Here is a 19,133-nt window from a genome sequence, read left to right as displayed (position 1 = left end):
CAGTGGCTAAAAGATGCCAAGTCACGCTCAGCTAGCAAGATGCTTTCCACAAGGAACGGGGGAAAAGCTCTTCTTTTTCTTGCTGTGTCATTAATGAGACAAGATTATCCATGCTTTGTAGAGACAGGTACAAAGAAATCCTGATGGCCCCATTTCATGGCTGTGACTGAGACGCACCCAGCCCGGTTGAAGGAGGAAGGTGGAGGTCCTGCTCGGAGGCTGCTGCCCCTTCAGCCGTGCTTCCAGTGCAGTCGGTGAGTGCTGAGCAAGCTGCAGAGCTGGGGGTGAGCTCAGGGCTTCCCTGGCCCCACTGTGCAGAGCAAATCTCCCCAGAAGCACACGAGGGCCGTGCCATCACAGCTGCAGCAAGGCACAACGCAGCAGGAGCACAGGGCGTGCTTGGCCTCTGAATACCTGTGCCCCGCCTGCTTGCCTCTCCTTTGACTGTTTTTCACTCGCAGCGTTAACAGTTTCAGACAAGTTGTCCAGGTAAGTGTAATAGGGTGTTTCTCCGTTTGGGGAGGAAATGCCTTGTGCTGAGTTGCACTGTCTCATCGAGGTGCCCTAAAGGAGGGGAGCAGGTTGTGCTGTACCAGCTGCCTTGTGAAACGGGGCTCTGCGCCTCTGGCACTGTGGTCAGAGGAGGGCAGGTTGGGAGACACTTCTTCAGGTGGCAGAATCTGCAGGAGATTATTCTGTATGTATAAGATAGCATGTATATAGATTTTTTCCCACTTGTATTTTTATTACTGTGAAGAAAAGATATCCTAGTTGTAACTGAGCACCTAGGTTAAAAAAAAAAAAAAAAGTTGCTCAGGTAAATTTGATTTCAAGGAAGTTCTTATTTCAAGGTAGTATTAATTTTCTTTTGATGCACAGTATGCCTGGAACTAGAGGGCAAGACAGAGCTATTAACCCTCCTGTAAGTCAGGCATTTCGTTGCAGTGACCTGTTGTCAGCAGTAAAGTCTTTCCCAGAATTGATTCAGCTTTGGAGTGGAGTGAGCACATGCACATATGCTGTCTGTAGCAACTCTGACCTTGGCCCAGGACCTCTGTGGTACTTTTGAAATCAGATGGTGCCTCCTGTAACTGTAAGCGAGTCTCCACGTCTGTCTGTCGCTTGGAACAGAGCTCCAGCATATGTTTTTCTTTGCCTGCACAGGGTGTTTTCTTATTCTGTCCAGATTACAGGAACTCCCATCCTCTTTCTCTCATTATTCATTCATTCTTGCAGCAGTTCCTCTTGAATTGGTTATCCTCATTAGGGCTTGGTGAAGAGGGGAAATCCTGCTGAAATGTAATTGCTCACTAATGGCTTTTCCTTTGTAACATTGTGTTGGTAGCGTCTCGCTGTGGGAGCCTGCTGGATTTGCTGCAAGACTGTGAAACCCACAGGAGGGGTTAGCCATACAGCTTTCAGAGTTCTGCAATTACCCTATTGATTAATCTTCACTCCAGCGGTTTGGTGATGAAAGTATGAAAGTAATCCAACCTTCAGCAGCGAAGCCAGTCCCACACAATCCCACTCAGTAATAATGTTTACTGCTTCCCTGAAGCATCAAAAGGGTGATACTTAATGAGGGCAAAAGAGCATGTAGCAGCTGCTTAATGCAGCATCTGGTGCAGGAGGGTTGGCGATGACTTGCCAGCTGAAACATGAGGGATTGACACACAGAAATAAGATTTCTTTTAGGGTGAGACCAATGGGAAGACTTCTTTAGGAAATCAGATAAATCACTAACAGAGAGGTGATGTAGTCAACTCAGACGCTGTCACATACTCGTTATTTTTAAGCATTATGTGGTGAGGAGCCCAGTGAGAGGGAAGCCAGTTATCTGCCCAAAGCCTCATCTGTAGTTAAGGAAATCACACAAGGGGCTTCTCCTGCGTTGCCTTTGTGCTCCCCAGTGATGGGCTGGGCTCATTTCCCTGACGGACAGCGTCCTCCAAGGCTATTAAGAGTGTAAGGGGCTGCTGAGATTTGCATGGTAAAGTCATTTTGCTGCTGCTTTTGCAATTCCTAGAAAGTTGAGAGTGCAAGAAGCTTGGAATGCTTCTCTGCTGCACGAGGTTGGTGTGGTAGTGCCTTGCATGGAGCGCTCGCAGCGCAGTAGAGATGTGAGCAGTGCTGTAAGGGAGCTCGTCCTGTGGCTCAGTTGATGGCGCAGCGATGCTCCAGCTGCCAAATGCTAACAAGTGTGCCAGGAGACTCAGCAGGATGATACAGCAGCATGCGCGGCCCTCCGAGCGACTGCAGAGCTGGGAACCAGCCTGCCTGAATGTGGCTTTGGTACCAACTGCCCCTCGCTGTCACCATTTTTCTCTTGTTCTCTTGTCCTTGCTCAAGTCGTTAGAAGTGGATTTGTCGTTCTCCCTCTTTGCGCAGGAAAGGCTGCATGGAGGCACTGCCTGGGAAAGGCAGAGCGTGGCAAGGCTCAGCACCTACTGGATGGCATTCGAAAAAAGCTCAGGTTACTTCCTGGTTCGTACAGTGCTGGCTGGTTTTTGTTTGCATCCTGCAGTCTGTTTTATGGTTCTGCTCAGGTTTTTCCCTTGGGTGTTTGTGTGGTCTTTGTTTCTATTCACTTGCTGGAGCCCAAGCCTTGGGTGCTCAGGGCTGGGCAGGCTGTGACCAGTGTATCAGCTTTTGGGCTGTTCTGAATTTTGGGCAAGTATTCAAAGCCAAGGAGAGGTAGTTCTAACTGAAATCCAGATTTTCAGCTAAGAGCTCCAAGTCTTAAAAGCTTAGGGACTGGAATTTCCAAATGTGGTCATTAAACGTTAAACCAAGGCTGTGCCTGCTTGAGGGCTCACTCGAATACTGAAGTACTCCAAGCCATCAGAGAAAAGGGCTGGGGCTCTGGAGTGCAAAAGGAGGAATATTGGACTGTGCTAAAGATGAGATCCCAGAAATACTTCCTCTGTACAGAGAAAGCTAACCCTCTTGTGATTCACTGTTTGCTCTGTTTGCCTTTTCAAAGCCGTGAGGACAGGGACTAATGTATGTACATCATGTTTCCATTCATACAGTGAAATTATATCAGAGATTTCGGTTGCGTCTTGGCTTAGTAAACTTGCTGCTGGCTGCAAGTATCATCGCCTCTGCTGCATTTGATGCAGGGTCACAGGTACCTTGGGTCGGAGAGCTGTCACCTGAAGGGCAGGGGCAGGCCCTTGGCCGAACGCAGCGAAGTGCCCGTGCTCCTGGCCTCCTCTTTCTGCAGGTTCCCAGATGCTGCAATTCGCAGCTCCTTTCTCAGATAGAAAAGTGCCCCAAGATGGAATGCTGCAGCCAAATGAGCTAATGGAAATGTGTCAGTCTCACCGAGATAAAGAAAGATGCAATTGTCGAGAGCGGTGTGTGGATGCAATTAGCCCAGCAGAGCCCTGCTGCCTCCCCGGGGGCCTGTTTTATCGCTCGGTACTTGCCATCACCGCTCCAGGAATATGTTCAGGAAGCTATTCCAGCAGCCAGGCTCAAATCTATCGACCAGGCTGGATAATACCATTTCCCCTCTCGCTAACATCTCACCTCACAAAGACGTCAGCCGGCAGCAGGGCTGTTGTTCAGTGCCACCTCCTGCACCGCTGCGCTCGGGGCTGTGCCTGCTGGACAGGCTGGGTTCACAATCAGGAGTGAGAAACAAAACAGAAATCCACCTGCCCCGCAGTGTCTGTCTGGCTTGAGTTAGGGAAGGCAAACCTCTTTTCTCTCTGCCGTGTCCGTGTCGGGAAGGTGGCTGTGTAAATGGCCTTCTCGAGGGCCAGCTGCTGGGACCGGGCAGGTACGGGGAATCCTGCCTGCCTCCGGGCTGGAGCCGGAGCTGCAAATGGTGAAGGCTCCAAGTGGGAGGATTAACCACTGAACATGCAGGGTCAGAAAAATATGGTTAATGGCTTTTGGCTGTTTTAGGGCATTGCAGCTATAAAGGACTTTGCTCTGTCTGTCAGGGTAGGCTGTGATGGCTCTGGCTGAATGCCACTGCAGCTGAGAGCCTGACAACTTACTATGCGAGCTGTGGCTCTGACAGTCAGGCTACCCAGAGCCTCTGCTGATAGAAGACACCCCCAGTACACACAGCCAGCCGAGCAGGAGGCTGAGCAGGCTTGGATAAAAATTAGGCTGCTGAACAAGAAAAAGCTGGGATTCTTCCAAACAGGGAAAGCTTGTGAATGAGCAACGCGTTAATGCTGTGCATTAAATGTGCCTGTACTCATCTTTACCTCCTGTTAAAAGGAGGTGGTACTTCGATATAATTGCAGCTTGGCTGCAGCAGCCGACAGCAGCGCTTGGCTGTTGCAGGAGTCCCTTAGGAATAACACAGCTAATTAAAGCGCAGGAGCTGGTGACTGGCGGCTTCTCCCTTCTCTGCAGCTGCCTCTGTGCTAATCAGAGGTAGGTAGCTCTCAAGGAAGTTTTGCGCCGAAACGTGCTAATCAGGGAAGGAAGGATTCAGCTTCAAAGCTTGGTCCTGTATCAAACCCTAAATATTCTGGTGTGAGGAGCTGAGAGGGATTTGAGATCCCTGCTTACTGGTTGGGTGGGTGGGGATCAGCGGCACTGCGGTGACAGTAAGACATGGGCATGGATTATGTCAGTCCCAAGGCCTCTCTTCCTAACTGGAGACTGTTGCCTCTTGCTTAAGACTGGTGTTTTGAAAGACAGCTCTTACAATGTAAAGGGAGAACTTTTTATTATTATTAAGTTTTAAAGCAATGTTAAATCCCTTAAATCCTTGGTGAGGTGGAGGGAACTGCAGGTGTTCACCAGGCCTTAGGATTCTCATGGTCAGAACCCAAAATCAGCTGGAAAAAACACTTTGGGCCAAGCAGCCTCTCCCAGAAGCACCACACCCCCACAGATCCGGCTGAGCTTCTGGGCAGGGTACCGAGGTTTTTTTATGCCCCCTGCTTTTATCCTTTTACCAGGGGAAAACAGTGGCGGTGGCTTTGCTGGGCAATTCTAACGCAGCTGGCCGGGCTCCCCTGCTTTGGGCAGCACCGTCACAGTAAGCAGCTCTGCCACAAGGGCAATGACACAGCCAGTGGGCCTGGGAGCCGGAGGAGAAGCAAGGCACAGGTGTGGGCACGCTGCCGGAGAGGCTCTGGGGCCAGCCTCTGTGGGTGCCCTGAGCGGCCTCAGTGAGGGAGCCCAGTGGGGTTTGAGACCTGAGCGTGGGCGGTCCGGGGATGCGCAAGCAGCGCTTTTGTTTCTCGGGTGGCTTGGCAGTGGTACTTCCCCTTGGGTTTGCTCACCAGGGTATGTGACAAGAGGCTGCAGGATGAGAACTCGGGGGTGCCCCGCGCCCTGCTGTGGTAAGCACGGCCAAGGGCATTAAAAACAAACAGGATTTTGACGAGGTTTGTGGAGACCTCCTTGGTGGCTGTTTGGCTGGCTGCCCTTTGCTGAGGAGACTGTTAGACAAGGCCTTTTCTGGGGAATAAGTAAGAGCCTTTGGTTTCTCAGGAAGCTGTAACATACAGCCTAGAGCTTTCTGGAAGCCTCGTGTGTCTGCCACTACTTGTGTCTGCGGTGTGCCTTGGTGCAAGCGTTGAAATGCCAGCTACAGCTACAAGGCTGGGGGGTTACAGAGACCCAGCAAGTGTCTGCTGCTGGTGCTGAACACAGGAGGGAGAACGGCTTCTGGGATGTCTGTGAAGCTGTACAACCTCAGTGATTAAGTGAAGACAGGCTTTGGAAACAGCCATATGTCACTGCACATCTTGGATTTAGGGCACAGAGAGCTCCCTCAGCGGGAAGGTCAGCTTGAGTGGGCTGAGTGTAGCATGCAAGTTCTGCTGGGGCAGCTCACCTGCTTGTGGCCTGGTCTGTCTGGATTTTAAGTAACTTAGGTTTGAATTTGTGCTAACCCAAACACCCACCCTGTTAACTTTCTCTGTGTCCAGGTCTGATGCAGGAGCTGGATTGAGTGGTGGTAGAAAAAAAGAGGGTATCCCATCTCTTGGGTATCCCATTCCCATCACACAAGAAAAAGTAGAGGTAACAGAAGTGATATAATCCTAAATTTGATGTAAATAACCTGCATTGAATTATCAGAGAGCACTTACTCCGCATATTCCAGTACAATAAGAAACTTGGCACAGTCTCACAAATGAGGACAACAAAAGATACAAGCTGTAGCAGATGGTAACGTACTGTAATGACTAAACTGGCAATTATGTGGTATTACCTGTCCCGAAAGGATAGAAATGAAGAAGCAGTAGCAACTTTAGATACCATGGACTAAAGAGGCTACTGGGCAGAGCCCTGGATGTGCTGGTAAAGCTCAGGAAGTGGTGCTAACAGTCCCACCACAAATGGATGAGCTACTTTTTGGGTGCCCTTGTAATGAAAAGCTAAAGTGATGGAGACAGACTGGACACTCAGTTTTCTGAAGTATGACATCCTGGATATGTTACTTTGGACCATATTATGTTGTCTAGAGACAAAAATCCATGTCCTGTAAGTCAGTGGCTACAGTACAGAGTTAGTCCATCAAAAATAGATCCTGTCATTGAACCAGGCTTAGTAAATTTAGTTATAGAGATGCACTACCTGGCATCGCACTCAACAATATATGTAATATTTATAGATAAATATCCACAATATTAAAGAAATGATGCACACTTAGATTAAGGATCGTAGATTAATCTCAAAAAAATTTCCACTGTCCTTCAACTTGGGATGCTTCCTGTGAGATCCTGCCAGGCCTTCCGCTAGTCAACTCTTCTGTCTGTGACTGAGAGGCAAACCAAAAGTCACTCCTGAAAATGGCGGTAAGCAACAGTGTGGTAGGAAATCATACGAAACAACTTGTATTTTTCAGTAAGCCGGGCCTACCAAAGGAAACATGACTTAATTCTGTGTTTAGCTGCAGTAACACAAGCAAGGAAAACTTGCCCGCAGCTGCAGGAAAGGGGGGTCTGTGTCTCAGGAACCAGTTAGCCCAGAAAAGGCTTAGGAGAGGTCTAAAAACTTGGCACAGCTGTTGCCAAAAGGGCTCAGAGTGTTTGAGCACTTAAACAAGGAAGAAGTGAGCAAGAACACATAGAGCAGAAGGGAGACAAATCTCAGCATCAGTTCTGATGTCCTTTCAATGTCAAAAAAAAAAATGAAGGTCTAAGACACAAACTATGGAAAGCCTGCAGAAAATTCTTTGTAGGGAGACTTGAAGCCCTGTCTCTTCAGCTCACAGAGAAGAACAGCAGGGCCCCTCATTATTATGCAAACATGCACAGGGAGAAAATGCCAGGTACTAAAAGCATTTATTTTTGCAGAGGAATAAGGAGGAACAAAGACTGGGAGCTGAGGACAGACAACACCAAGTGGAAAAAAGGAATGGTTGTTGAAAAGACAAGGTAACTATTGGAAGCAAGGGAAGTTGTTGGTTTAGAGCATTTATATTTAAAATACTGTTTCATAAAACATTTTTTCCTATTAGAGGTTGTAAACCCACTGCATGCACCTCAAAACACCCTGGCAATGCAGTGCATTTGTGGCCAATTACAACAGGAGGAAGTACCAATTACCCTTCTGTTGGCAGCGGTGATGACCAATTTAGACATAAAAAAATCCCTTTAAAAATAAAAAGCCAAAAAAAAAGAAACAACAAAAAAAGCAGCTGTTTAGGATTTGGACAATGCAAAAGGGCTTCCATCAGGCAATTAATTGGAGTTTTACCTAAAGGAAAGCTTGCTGTAATGTCAGATAATACAGTCCAGAGGTTTCTATTCTAACCCTAGAGTGGCACTTTGAGTACATATGACCTATAGATTTGAGTCCTCTGTAACGGTTTGCAATTTTCAGTGACATTAAGCTGCCTCTTTCACACAGTGCAATTAAATTACAAACACAAGTGTGAAAAGCAAATCAGCTGCAATCCTTCAGCTTCATTTGTTCTTCCTTTCATTTGGAAACTAGAAGTACACATCAGGCATTCAGCAGGGAAGTTGCACACCTTTTTCAGGTGCTTGTGCAGCAGGCGGAAACATCAAAAGTTTTGTTGTGCTTTTATTTTCCAGAATAATTGAACCAGCCTCCTCACAAGAAGGCATATTTGCAGCCCTCCAGGCCTCCAAAGATGTGAAGCCAGAACAGAATGGAAGGAAGAATATTTGTCGCCAAACTCCTTTGTAAGACAAAACAGCAGCTTGCTAAGTCACTGCCTGTAACTTTGCACAGCAGTAATACACTGGTAAATAATAGGTAAACACACACAGGCTGAGTAAAGGTAGCCATTCATTGGTAGTAAAGGATACAAAGGAAACGTACAGTATCCACAGCAGCTTCCACATGGTTCCATTTATGTGTGGTCTAAGAGCACATATATTGCAGTCGAGTGAAGCCCAGAGTCCAGACCTAAGCTGCCTCATGCAGTGATGCAAGACTAATGCTGATGTTGCTAAACCAGACAAAGCCCTAGATGCGCTCCTTTCCCCACCCTTCAGGTGTTACCTAGCGAAGCTTGGCAGTGGAGCCTTGCTCCAGCTCCAGCCAGACCGTACTGCTTCCAGGGCCAGCCCCTTTTTCAATGCGGAGCCTGTAACAGCAAGTACTGACATCTCTACCTGATGTGTGCTCAACTGGGAGCTCTGGTGAAGCACAATTCACATTCCCCAGTGGCTCCTCAGTTTGGGCTCAGGCCAAGCTTACGAGTTCCAGCCAGCTCAGCACTGCCTCTGCCCAGGGCTCCTTTGGAGCTTGGACACCTCTGCTCCGTAGTACTTCAGGTTTCAGGAAAAATTAGCAAGATTTACACTAGTCTCAACATTCTGTCCAAGCTAATAAATATTCCCTGAGCCTGAAGAGCAGCTCAGTTCTGAAAGGAGCATGGTTTTACATCTGCCAGCAATAAGCCAGCTAATGAGCCGCTCTGGACCTGCAGACACTCCAGCTGTACACTTATCTCCCAGCACATTCCCTCATAGCCCAGGTAAGCTCAGCCCCTCTCCCTTGATACTGGAGCCCGCCACACCCAGCATCTGGCTAGCAAACACCTCTCCTGCTCCTGCTCCCTTGTGGCTGCTTCCAGGAGCAAAATCTTTCTTTAACACCACCCCTTTAATACCTACCAGTCTGCCCGATTTTAGCAAAGACAACTGAGCCTTGCACAATTGGAACAGTACTCCAGTAAAACAAGACATAGTTACAGTTTAAGCACATGGAAATCCTAGAGGCTCTTTTTGTTTAGTTAAATGACATTTTAATTATGCAGAAGATGTTAAAGGCAGCATAGGCCTCACTGTGAATTAGTTCTTTTCTTCTTTTGACGACAATGACATTTTACTTCCCATCGATGTAATACATACTCCTTGCAGACATGAAATAGTTTATAAACAGTTAACAACAAAGTCAAAACTAAAAATGCATGAGGATATAGTTAAACAAAAATAAAACATCACCAACAACACCCCCCGCCTTTAAGTGTGCACTGTCAAAATGGAAAAAAAGCACCAAGAAACCTTAGCTTGAGAGACTATTCCTTTCAGGCCTATTGGTGTAAAGACTGGAGCTCAAGACACACAACTATTACAATTTCTGTCCTTATGGACACACAAAAAAAATACTTATTGAAATGTAAGATGATGACTAACAGCTATCAGACAGCTACCACTAATTATTCAAATCGTGTACTGAAAGTTGCATGGAGACAACTGAAAAATGCCTGCAATGTAAACGTTTCAGAATTGATATAGAAACCAGTAAGCAGTAAATACAAGACACCCCTTCAAAACCTGAAACCCCTTGAAAAACCACACACATGTATATGTATTTATTTTAAATGCATCTATCTATAGATAGATGCTTCAAAGTTCTCAAAGTCTACAAGAATCTTTTGCAATCAACTGTAATGTCACTTGTTGGCCACTATGGACAGCTGTGATATGAATAAATCTCAGACAAGCAAATTTCACTAACTTCGGGGTACCGTTACAAGGTGTATATATATTGGCATGTAATGTCCATGTCATCTTCAAAATAAATAAAAAGTAAACAAACTCTGAGGTAAGGGTAGTGTCTGATGCTGCTATAAGCAAGAGAAACCAACTCAAACGGCTCAAAGTGATGTCTTGCAAGTACGCTATTTATAAGCATTTTTTAACAATACTACCCCCATGGGAAGGATTCATACAAGGCAAGAACTTCACAAAGCAAACCAACAGAAATACCAAGCCTTTATTACAAAGAAAAAATATTCCACAGAAGAGGTCAGCTTGGTTCTATGCATGCTGTCAGTCATATCCACCTGCTGAGGGTGGAGAAGTGCTGCTGCTAGATGCATTCATCCCCCAAGACACTGTTAGGCTTTGTTCTTGGCCATAAGTGCACATTGATTCAACTGAATTACTTGCTAGAATGTTGTTGCCAGCATTGCATGGGCCAAAATAATGAACCTGACTGTTGGACATGCCAAAAACTGCAAGTGAAAAATTACACGCTGGACATAGTTATCACTAAGAAGTCAAATTACTTTCTGTACATCCACATTGTAAATAATTTTACAAGCAGGGAAATGAAAATGCTTGAGTCTATCTTCACTTGGATAGAGTGCTGATTCCTTTTAGTGGTACGTGCAAGCACACGGTCACAAAGCCTGAAAGCCAGCAGAACTAGAATGAATTCACGTTATCTATTGTTGTTTGGATTTTGAACAAAATTGATGGAATATGAACCAGTTGATGAATCTTGTTTTATCTGGAAATTTTCTGTTGACAGGCCAAAGGGGCGGAGAACCAAATTCCCAAGATCTTTCAGTTTGCCTACAATGAAAAAGAAATATGTGAGTAGTTAGCAGAGGGAAAACTCCCACTGAATTATGCTCAAATACAAAGTCCAGCTCTATTAGTTTATCTACTAACTTACGGTAAATGCTGTGGAAATCTCTCCAGTTAGCTGAATATTTAGGCTCTTACATGAACTAAAAAAAAAGGCAGTTATGATGTCAGCTGTGGGGGTTACAGCTGTCCAGAAGTTATTTCCTCAGGTCGTAAGGTCCTAATTAAGGAGAGTTGAACAGCCCACAGAAAAGGACTGGTCTCCCCTGTACTTACACATAATTTTGATAGCTGCCAATGCTCCGTTTTCTAACACAGGTTTTTCAGTTCGTGCCACTTTTGGTGCAGCTACAGTTCTATAAACATTCAAGTATGTTCTAACTGCCCAGTTTCCTAGACTACCAGAAGAAACAGAGAAAACCAAAGCTCACACTCTGCTCATGTGTAATTGCTATGGATCCCTTTTTAAATGTGTACACTGATATGAAGAACATTAAAAGAAATTAATCCATACAAATGTGCCTGCACCTGCAAACCAAGCAGTTCCCTTTGAAGCATACAACTTTATAACTATTTTGCTTGCAAAAACTTGGGGGGTGTCATCTGATGCATTATCATGAACTCACCTTCAAAACTACAGCTCTCTGTAGCTAACTTATCACTGGAAGGAGTTCTAAGCACACATTATTTAATTAGCACTGATAAATATATAGACAGTATGATAGTTAAAATCTAAGGGCTTCGATTAATATATACGACATAAGGTTTCTGGCTCTAGAAAATTAATTTTGCTAACACCTATAAAAGAAGGACAACCAAAGGACACCATTAAAAAATAATAATTATATAGATTGTAGAATAAATAAATCAAATAGATAAAATACATAAAACTGAACAAAAAGCAGAGGTAGCAACTTTATGTTGGCTAAACACAAGCCAGCTGATCCCTGGCATAATAAGACAAAGGAGAAAGATGGTTGGTTCCCCACAAAGAACGTTATTTTCCTCTTGGCTTCAATGCCCAATAGTAGACTAACTTCCCCAAAAAACAATCAGAAGTTTTGACAAGCTGAAGCCTACCCTAGGTTTGCATCCACAGGCTACACACTATACCTTTTAAAAAGCCTTTTACTTTTGCAGGAATGATGAGCAAACACAGGAATGTAAGAAACCAAGCCCTACGCAAGTCCTTTGCAAAGAGACAAACAGCGTTTACGTGGCACAAATGGATCAAGTCATTTGCCTTGCATGATGCTGCAGCCCCGTGACTGTGCTCAAAACTGAAACTCAATCAGTCTCAACTTACCCAGTGGATGTAAGAGATAAGGGGCATGCTATTTGGCAGCTGTTCAACTCAGGTTAATCACCACCCCAATAAACCAAAACAGACTGTTTTTTAACATCTGCAAAACTGAACGGGGGCAGGCAGAACTTTTTCTGAGTACGTTCACAAAAAATACAAAAAGAAACAAGCCAGGGGAAAATGTAAACATCTTAATTTAAGGAACAACTCAATCCTGCATAAAGAAACTACCAGTTATTGTTACTACAGTACTCCTAAGCATGCCAATGTAACAGCTTTTGCATCAAAGTGCTGGTTCACAGGTGGGTATCTTTCGGATATTTGTGTAATTATTTTAAAGCAAGATTGGTCTTTGGGAGTCAAAATGGAAAAAAAAAAAAAAAAAAAGGCAGCCTTGGTCTACAAAAGCAGCCAGTTGGTGGGACAATTTCTTCAGTTTGATTTTTTCTCCTGTTTGGCTTAACAGATGAGGTGACTGAGTGATCTGGCCAAGGTTACTCCAGTGGGTGGCTCAGCTAGGATTAGCTTCCTTCTACTGTTTATTTATTTATTTAAAGCTACACTGTTTGGTATAAATTTCTAAGCCAAGTTCATAATTCTACACTGCATCGTAAACGCACTTTGGTTATAAAGCTCTACAGATGTTCATAGCATTTCCAGGATGGGGTTGAATAGCTGCTATTGTACTTTTAGACAAACACTTGGTCATTGCTTAGCTCTGTGTTTTGGGGTGAGATGTGTCTTTGTCTGCTGGTGGAAGAGTTTGGCATAGTCTGGCATTCCTACAGCCAGTTGTAAACAGTTTACAAGTTATCCCAGCACTGCAGCTGGCTCAGGAGCAGGCAGACAAGTTTGCCTGTTTCAGGAAACAGTGAAAGGCCTTTTCTAATTGGAGTGAGTATGATGGCTCTTTTCCGGTCATACCAGAGCCAATAAACACAGAACAACCGCCTTGGCATTCTTACTTGTCGCCAGGCCAGTTCTTTGGGAGAAGCTAAAGATTATATATTTAATCCTTTATTCTTTGTCTCATGCAAGCTGTGACTGAGTATTAAACAATACAGTTAGAGGTCACCAGCCTATCACTTAAACCCGCATACCACAATTGCCTTTTGGTGCAGATACATTTATTGAATTGTTAATAAAGCAGAAGAAAGCCTTGCCTTTTCCGGGAACTCAAGCCCCAAGCACTGTTCCTGCTGCTTGAAGCACATAAACCCATCATTGTAGGAAAGCACCATTTCCTCCTCCCCCACTCTCCTTTCATCCCGAAATTCAGATCTGTAGTTAAGTCCAACCTCCCCCTTCCCCCAAAGACAAGTTCTCTTAAAAGAGAGACTGTGCTTGCAGGAGACAAAAAAGCCTGTGGAGCTGTGACTCAGCTGCAAAGAGTTCTCAGCAGTCGAGCACTCACTTGTCCTGGAGCAGGGTCACAGTCTCCTGAGACACTATTTCCATAGACCTTGTTCTTTGTGTTTTAAAGAGCATACGTCTACTTCTCACCCGGAACTCCAGCATGTCAGATTTATTCAGCAAAGCAATATTCAGAGGTTAACAGGAAAACTAACTAGTAAAAGTCAATTTAGGGCTCAGAAGTCTGTGATTCACCTAAACTGAAATTTAATGTCCTATTGCAAAAGGCAGATGCACAAAAGATTTCTCACTATTTATTCCTGATGTAACAGCCAGAACTGACTGCTGTTGAGTCCTCCTGGCAATTCTTTGAATATAGTTCCTAGCGTTAATGTGTTGTTTGGAAGCTGAAAAGCCATACATATATATATATATATTTAATAAGTTCTGTGGGAAGGTCTCATCTTTATATAACTTTTTGCATTACCAACATTTCTGAAGCAATTGAAAGAATCAGGACAAGTCATCTTCCCTTCCCTAAATAATAAGGGAAGGACTGAACCCAAAGTAATTGCATATCAGTTCTGGTTTGAACTATTTAAGTGACCTCATGTTCTCCCTATACACAGTACTGGGCTTCAGTAGCTTAGTGTCAAACACACTATACCCTTCAGTATCAAAGAAGAAACTCATTCTTCAGGCATTAAGCCTAATAAATATTTTCACTAAACTTAAGTATTTGGAAAAAGCTCTTATTGATCAAAAAGTCCAGGTGATGTGCTGTGCTAGGCCTTTCCATTAATCACATTATTTTCTGGAACTCATTTTATAACCTGGGCTGAAAGCTGGTCAGATTTGATGAATTATTTGTATAAAATGGGTTACACAGATTGGCATGTTCCATCCCAATTTTTTATATCCAATATACTTGGCTTTCCTATGGCTATGCAGAAAATTGCATCACCACTGCAGATCACAAGCTGTTAAACTTTGCTGAAACAGGTCCAAGCTTCCTCTCTTCTCACCCTCCCTCCCCAAAGGCACTGGTCCTGGTTATCACAATAATTTCAGTCTAAACAAGACTAGCTTGTTGCACAACAACTAGAGATCTTTTGTTTTAAAATCTGAAGAGAAATTAAAAAAAAACACACAGGAAATGGTTAGTATGTGTTCTAATCCTGGGCAGTGACTGAAACAGAGGATGCTCAGGTTATGAACGCATGAAGGGAAAGGACTGCAGAACAGCTTGGGATGGTAGGGACCTTTAGAGATCATCTAGTCTAGGTTTTGGCTGGAATAGTTCATTTTCTTTGTAGAGGCTCACACGATGCTGTTTTGATGGAAATACTGGTAACACACCAATGTTTTTGTTGTTGCAGAGCCATGTTACGCAGAGCCAAGGGCTTTTCAGCCCCTCATGCACCAGCAAGGAGGCTGAGGGTGCACAAGGAAGCTGGGAGGGGACAGGAGCAGGACAGCTGGCGCAGGCTGACCAGAGGGATATTCCACACCACAGCACATCATGCTCAGCAATAAAAGCTGGAATAAAGATGGAGGACGGGGAGACATTGGGAGTGACGGCATTTGTCTTCCCAAAAAAAACATTACGCATGCTGAGCCCTGCTTTCCTTGCAGTGGCTGAGCACCTGTCTGCCAATTGGAAGTGGTGAACAGATTCCTTGCTTTGCTTGGGCAAGCAGCTCTTGCTTTACCTAGTGAACTAGGCAGTAAACCATGCTTTTTCTAACAACAACGATTTCATTAATCATAAGTGCTACCATTTACATGCAAGAATTCATAGCTAGCTAGACTGGAAGAGAAGATCCAGCCAAGGAGGTGTACCCTGATTTATTTACATATAATCACTTGTGGTTTCAGCTTCTGACAAACTACGTCAGAATGAGCCATAGCACTGGAAAACAGGAAACACACTTGGGGTAGGAGGAAGATACACTTTTTTTAGTATACGTGTGTGTGTATTTTAGTTTATACACAGCTCCAGTTTTCAAAACATTACTCAGCTGGGTAGGCATACAAGTGCTCCTTTTCAGTTGAAAGAATAAAGACTTAGAAAAAAACAATGTTACTGACTGATTCTCTGACTAAAATACAAATTTCAAGGCAATATCTCAACTTCATCATGCTTTGGCTCCTTTTGAAGTGTGACATTCTTTCTAGAATATGTTGTCAATTATTAATTTAACTTTAGTGCAAGTGCTCCTGGACCAGGCCAGCCCTAGAACTATTTGGATGATCTGACTTGCTCCTGGAAATCAGAAAATCTGGCGTAAAACCTAGAACCACAGCTGGCTCTCCTGCAAGCAAGCAGGTGAATGAATCCTTGTGCACCTGCTACTGTTTAACAAATAATCCCCTAATGGATTAAGCACTTGTTTGTTCTGACAGTACTCAATGGGTAAAGAGCATTAATGAAGTTCTTGAAAAAATAGTTGAAGCAGCTTAAATGCAACAAGAATCCAAAGGAATGCCTTAACCACCATGCTGCATCATTTGCCATCTTATACTCTTAGACCTCCCACTTAACCCCCCCAACCCTTTTTCAGTTGTCAGGTTTTTATTTAACCTCACATAGAGCAGCAGCATTTTGAAAACCCTGAGAAGTACCTCCTTCCTGGGCCTGTATCACTAGATCCATGACATCACTGCTGCCTGTGTTAAATACGAGATATTGGGCATTTAATAACACAAATAAAAAATGAACCACACAGAATCACACAATCATCTACGTTGGAAGATACCTCCAAGATCACCGAGTCCAACCTCTGACGTAGCACTAACAAGTCTTCCACTAAACCATATCACCAAGCTCTATGTCTAAATGAGTCTTGTTCTTGCCCATATTCAAAATTTAATTTCAAGTTTTCTGTTAAGAGAATGTATTACAGAAAAATATCCCCAATTTATGACACACTAATGATCACAACCAGTGCCAAGAATAAATGCCCAAATTACACCATGTAATTATAACAAAAATGTGACAATTTATATGAATCCTGTCACACAGTTTGTCAGTGAAAATAGGGTTATATGCTATACAAACCCTCTCTTAGTGGGATTTTCCTGGCTGTCTACACCAGTGAACATCAGAACATCCCTTCACATATTTAACATCACTGAGAAGGGATTCCCATCTATAGGATCCCAATACACACATCCTGAACTGGTTCCCAAAAGGCCAATCCAATTCTCAAATCCTAGCTGCTACTGGATTAACACTTAATTTCACGTCTAGTCTGAAATCTAGGCAAAAATTACCAATATAGAATTAGGTTTGTAATGACAGTTTGTAATGCTGGATTTACTGTGTCAGTGCAGACCCTTCTGATTCGTTAGGCCCTTCAAACATTGTGAAGGATGGTACAGATGGAGAATTCTTCAGAAGCTGTTTTCTTACTATTCTGTTGAAAACCATCCCCCGTCCTACAAATCGTCATAATCCTTCTGAAGGTTTTCTGCATTTTTCATTTATTTATACCACCACCACACTTAACCTTATTTATTTATAACTTGATCTAAACACAATGGTGGAAACAAAATGTGATGCACAGCAGCTCTAGAAAGCCTTACTGCAGCTTTATTTAAATTTAATAGGTCAAGACAGATACAAAACAAGAGCAAATCAGACTCCCTACCCAGTAAGAAGCAAAAATTAAAGGAAAATATCAACTACAGCATAAGCTCTTGAAAGAGCCTCTTCTTCCCAAGTATCTTAGGAATTAATGCTACTGTATACAAGACAGACTGAGTTTGTTTAACCTGATTCTCCACAGAATAACAAAACACTATCCCAAACTCACAAAGCCTTCTCATCTTAAAAATGCATTTTATCTACTTATCACACCTAGAATGAGTAAACACGTAACTGTTGACAGCTGTTTCTGAAACAGGTCAGGTACAGACAGTTTCTCTTTTTTTATCTTGTCCTGTCATTTGTCCTTGCTCTTTTGTGTGGATTTTCTAAACAGCACTAATGAAAAGATGATGTAAAAATAGAAACTCATTTTAAAAAGCACCAGACTGTCAGAGTAGCTTCTGCCCCGTTCTGAACCTGTAAGAACTTAACACATCCTTCTAACTAGAAGGCAATAGACAATGTTGGCAGCAGTCTTTTTTGGGTGAGGGGGAGAAAGGGGAGTCACCCTAAAATTATTAGTTTAATTATAACTCTGTGAGTTTTGCAAGGAAGTGATTTATACAAATTAGTATAACGTGAAAACCAATCATGCTTGGGTGATTTTACTGAAGTAGTTACTCTTTTGAAATAGAGCAGTCCAGTTACTATCCAAGCAATACCACACAACACATTGCTGAAGTCCCACACATTCAAATGGCTTATATTAATCACATTCTCTTTTCCACAAAGAAGTTCAGTCAACAGTATCGTTTAGTATACATTGTAAAAGTCAAATAGGTCTATAGCTGGAAAATGCTACAAAAAGAACCAAATTTATTTGTTCAGACACAAGATCAAACATGCTCAGTTATTACAGCTGGTTGACTTTTTTTATGTAAGGTTTAGTGAAAACCCTGTTTTAACCCATTCATGGGAACACCTCCTTTAAATGTTTACTTGCAGAAAGAAAGGACAGAGCACTTGGTCTGTTTCAAACCAGTTCCCCCTGCTTTTACATGTTGTTATAGAAGGTCTTAATTATTTTTGTCTTTAAATTTAACTAATAGCCTTTTCTGTGGGGGAAAATTATTTGGCTAGAGCTTACTGTAAGTAGAACTAAGCAACGGAAAATTAGAAAGAAACTGAATTTTGGTTAACACAAGTATTTCCTTTAAAACTTACCTTCCTTAAATTTTATATTGGAGATTCTAGTCACAAATTTTTATTTTCCTACTAGACTACAATGATTATTATGCAAGTTACATGTACATACTACTTACCTAACATTTCTTTCTTTAATTTTTCATTCCGTTCTTCAATTTGTCTAGGTAATCGCTGTGGAGAGGAAGAAAAACTGGAATCAGATCCACGCTTTCAGTAATACCGTGGTTTAAGCTGATGTAATTTTCATACGCATACTAAGGATATACAGTTTACATCTTAAAAAAATCCTTATGTCAAACCAACACTTACCTTATTTTGGAAACCTGTCATTCATTTTATGACATCCATTCACATAAGCAGCAAGTCATAACTTGCAAGTTTAATACAGGCATGAATTTTTATTACTGAAAAACAAATTTGATCCGTTTGCCTGGTATTTTAACTGAAAAGTTACTGAATTTAAGAGACTTATAATTAATATACATTTTAGCCCTACCTCCTCTGCCGCACAAATTAAATTAAGAGAGGTCAGAGGAACTAGGCAAACATAAAGTAACACCTATGACGTCTGCTCTCACTAGCATACCACTTCAGGTAATTCCACAATGGAAACATGAAGATCTACATACAAATATTTTATCAGAAGATCACTGAATTTCAGGATGTAGTTTAATAAACAGCACCTTATTATGCGATGTTGGCATACTTCTAATGAGGAGAGTCTATTACAAATGAGTTCCCTACCAAGTTTATCCTGAGCAAGGTACTAGTCCAAGAACAGTTCATTTTTTTTCTCCTCAAAACTGACAAAGTTAAGATCTGTGCACCATCATAGATAAAAGCTTCTAATGTTTCTAATGAGCATTACATAACTGCACAGTATTCTAGGCATTCCTATGAT

The 19,133-nt window shown here is 42.9% G+C and overlaps 2 protein-coding genes across 5 annotated transcripts in view; one reads left to right on the top strand and one right to left on the bottom strand.

Annotated features, from left to right (window-relative positions):
• Nucleotides 1–8,501, top strand: part of PWWP2A (PWWP domain containing 2A) — a 38,470-nt gene extending 29,969 nt beyond the window's left edge. Inside the window, exons 4-5 of the transcript XR_004754373.1 lie at nucleotides 7,281–7,361; nucleotides 8,025–8,501. The gene's annotated coding sequence lies outside the window, so the exon portion shown is untranslated. The remainder of the gene's footprint in view (nucleotides 1–7,280; nucleotides 7,362–8,024) is intronic.
• Nucleotides 8,502–9,784: 1,283 nt separating this feature from the next.
• Nucleotides 9,785–19,133, bottom strand: part of TTC1 (tetratricopeptide repeat domain 1) — a 33,451-nt gene continuing 24,102 nt past the window's right edge. For all 4 annotated transcript variants that reach the window (XM_035338622.1, XM_035338621.1, XM_035338623.1 and 1 more), the window contains 2 exons: nucleotides 18,349–18,403; nucleotides 9,785–10,763 (listed from right to left, as the gene is read on the bottom strand). In XM_035338622.1, coding sequence (XP_035194513.1) covers nucleotides 10,630–10,763; nucleotides 18,349–18,403 — 189 coding nt within the window. In that variant the 3' untranslated portion in view covers nucleotides 9,785–10,629. The remainder of the gene's footprint in view (nucleotides 10,764–18,348; nucleotides 18,404–19,133) is intronic.

Source organism: Oxyura jamaicensis, chromosome 13, assembly GCF_011077185.1.
Source record: "Oxyura jamaicensis isolate SHBP4307 breed ruddy duck chromosome 13, BPBGC_Ojam_1.0, whole genome shotgun sequence".
Taxonomy (NCBI): domain Eukaryota; kingdom Metazoa; phylum Chordata; class Aves; order Anseriformes; family Anatidae; genus Oxyura; species Oxyura jamaicensis.
Note: the sequence above shows the minus strand (reverse complement) of the source record. Positions and strands in the feature narration are given on the sequence as shown.